General features: G+C 31.3%; 1 protein-coding gene across 1 annotated transcript in view; it reads left to right on the top strand.

Moving 5' to 3' along the window:
* The first annotated feature begins 267 nt into the window (after positions 1 to 267).
* The window catches only part of LOC105619127 (matrix metalloproteinase-17), a 182,445-nt gene continuing 179,086 nt past the window's right edge, over positions 268 to 3,626 (top strand). The window contains exon 1 of the mRNA XM_012200657.1: positions 268 to 357. Coding sequence (XP_012056047.1) covers positions 268 to 357 — 90 coding nt within the window. The remainder of the gene's footprint in view (positions 358 to 3,626) is intronic.

Here is a 3,626-nt window from a genome sequence, read left to right as displayed (position 1 = left end):
TCTACGCGCGCCTTGATCACCCCGAGGAGAAATCGCCGGTGAAATTTTTATCTTCGAATATTTCACGAATATTCTAAAGGGATTTAAAGAGCTCATCGATAGTCGATAACGGTACGTAATCCCGAGAGGAAGACGATATAGTGCGATTTATCGTGAGTTTGCGTAAAACTTTCCCTTGATTGTGGAGAATATCGATCTCTCGTGAGTGTTGCAAATCGTGTTGGTGATCTTCTTCGGGAAGCTGGACAGATGTGCTCCGTCGTGAAGATGATACGTCACGTAGTCGTTGTCGCCTTTCTCACTGTGCTCGCCAACGGAGCGCCGGGATCTTCGATCATCTACGCGGACGACAAAGTGGTGAGTGGATATAATTTTGTTATTATCTACGTTGATTGAATTTTGGGTGAATTGAGAGACAAAATATTACCCGCGATGAAATATACAGTCAAGTTATTCTTTTACTTTTATATAAATAATAATTAATTGATTACTGTTTATAAAAATTATATATCAAATATTGTAGAAAAATAACTTTTTTGAGAATTTATAAGTTTGTTAACAAATAATATTGAAAGATAGAAAGTAGAAGATATACATTTTTGAAATTTATTTCCTCCATTTTATAACTTTCGTTCTTTGAAAAGTATTTTTTTGTTAGTAGTTTATCGAAAGAGATAATAATCTTTAAATAAATTATAGTAAATATCTACTATGTGTGAAAAATTATTAATGATAAAATTATTAACAATTAGAGCTTGGAGTTTATTATATATTATACTTCATTTTTAATTTCGTGTTTTTTTTTATATTTAATGCGCAATGCATTTATCTGTTAAAAAATTCATTGTTCGTCAATATTATTAATTTTAAATATCTCGTTGCATTGAGCAATAACCACTGTGAGCTACTGAATATTTTACAGTTTTGCTGATCCTAAAGCTTTTGTGATTTTAAATCGAAATAGATCATACTACATTTATGAAGATTATGATGAATATATCATGAAATAATGTAAATGGCGTTTGCACAGTACTTTAATTATTATTATTCATGAAAAACTAGCTATATATTTAGTTGAATTTATAAATTATTAACTATTAAATATATAAATTCGTATCTGAAAATTATATCTATGTAGTGTCAGCAGAAAAATATTAAATTTTATGTAGTGATATATAGTTTTCAATTATAGAATAATATTTCTAGAATAATATTAAGTTGTCCGGAAAGTTCGTGCCGATTTTGAAGGAAAATTGAAACGCAGAAGATTTAAATTTTAGTATACATTTATTAAATTATATAGATGCCATTCTGTTCTACAATCTTTCTCCATTTTTCAGGCAACTTGAAAATTTCGTCCTTCCAGAATCTCTCAGGTTTTTCAGCGAAAAACTTTTCTAAGTGATTTTTTACCTCGACCAAAGAGTTGAAGCTTTTTCCATTAAGGGAATTTTGTAATGATCGAAATAGATGGAAATCAGAGGACGCGAGGTCTGGTGAATATGGTGGATGAGGTAGAACATCCCAACCGAGCTCCAACAATTTTTTATCGAATTATCAAAGACACATGAGGCCGCGCCTCGACAAAAGTTGTTCTCATGAAACATGACGCCTTTTCGATTCGCTATTTCTGGACGTTTTTATTCAATTACTGTCTTCAATTTGTCTAATTGGGAACAATATTTTTCTGAATTTACCGTCTCGTTGTTTGGTAAAAGCTCATAATACAGGATCTCTTTCCAATCCCATCAGACACAGAGCATGACCTTCAGAACAGACCTTCTTTGGATGAAGACCGGCTTTTGGGGTGGCTAAAGGTTCATTCCGCTTTCCCCAAGATCTTTTTCACTCAACATTATTGTAAATGATCCATTTTTCATTCTCTATCATACTTGCTTCAAAAATGATGTCTTCTCGTTGCGTTTATAGAGCGAGTCGCAAATGAAAACACGATCCATCAGATTTTTCTCCATTAAATCGTGGGGAATCCATACAACGGTTTATGTAGCCAAGCTTCACAAAATGCTCGTGGATGGTGGATTTTGACATATTCAACATTTCTGCTAATTCACGTATTGTATAGCGTGGGTTATTCTCGATCAGCGTTTTAATCTGATCTTCATCTGTGGAGGGCCTACCCGGACGTTCTTGATCTTCAAGGTTGAAATCATCAGCTTTAAACTTAGCAAACCACTTCCGCACAGTTCTTTCAGCTACAGCGCCTTCGCCATAAACAGCGCATATCTTGTGTGGCATTTTTGCCTTTCTGGTAAAAGAAAAGCATTAAATGCCTAAAATGCACTTTGTTTTCTTTCATATTCAAAGGCGCATAAAACTGACAAAAATTAATGTATCGCAACTAAATTTTTTTCCAAGTATGCCTGAAGTACCGTTTACGATATGTACGCATATCATTTGTTTTCAATCGTTCTGATATATTCAGACCTGTCCTTATGCCACCTATCAAAAATCGGCACGAAACTTTTCGGACAATCCAATATATACATATTCCGTAGTAGAATACTTATATATTAATTAAAACAAGAAATTTATGTTTTGTTGAATTGAATTATAGTTTATCTTCTACAATATTGGAAATGTGTCAATACTTCCGAAAAATAATTCCAGATTTTTAACAAATTTCGATAGCTTAATTTTTTTTATTCATCTAGATTTTCGTAAATTATATATTGATTCTTTTGCACTTTATTGTATATCAACGTTTTATACTTACATTATATTTTACGATCATTAGGTAACAGAATCAATCTTTTTTGCAAAACATTATTTAAAAGAAAATTTATGATATAAGAATAATAATGTAATTATATGGATAAATTAAAATTTATTTTATCGTACACGAACTTTTTTACGATATTTTCAATTTTCTCTTTAGATTTAGAAAAAATTATTGCTATTACTCGGTATTAAATATTTCGTTTATAAAAATTTATTCTAAAAAATATCCATTTAGAACTAATCTCTATTAAAAATGCAACACATTTGAGACTATGATATTCCAAACCAGGATAAATGTTCAGTTTTCAATTACATGGAACAAATCTGATATGAATTTGTAAAATTTAACTATATATTTAATTTTTTTTAGCTACAAATTCCATTTATATTTTTTGATGTTAAATGCAATTGTGTAAGAAATTTTATTTTTTCAATTTATAAAATTTGCACGAATTATTATTTAAAACAGTGAATTAAATATCGTGAATAGTGACGTATATTTAATAAATCTTTTAATAGATGAAAAAACATATTTATCCTTTTTGAATTAAACATTATACGCGTGTTGAATGTAAAAGAGATGTATACATTTTTTTGTGTTTTCTTTTATTCTGAATGGTAGGAAAAATCATATCGATCTTTTTTAAAAGAAAAGTGTATCTCTTTTAATCTCGCTTATTTGTAATATCAATTGTATTAATTCTTAAGGTTATATATTACACACACACACACACACACACACACACACACACACACACGACACGACACGCACGCACACACGACACGACACGACACGACACGACACGACACGACACGCACGCACGCACGCACGCACGACGCACGTCACGCACGTCACGTCACGTCACCACACACACGACACTACACAC

The sequence above is a fragment of the Atta cephalotes genome (assembly GCF_000143395.1).
Source record: "Atta cephalotes unplaced genomic scaffold scaffold00019, whole genome shotgun sequence".
In the NCBI taxonomy this organism is placed as follows: domain Eukaryota; kingdom Metazoa; phylum Arthropoda; class Insecta; order Hymenoptera; family Formicidae; genus Atta; species Atta cephalotes.
Note: the sequence above shows the minus strand (reverse complement) of the source record. Positions and strands in the feature narration are given on the sequence as shown.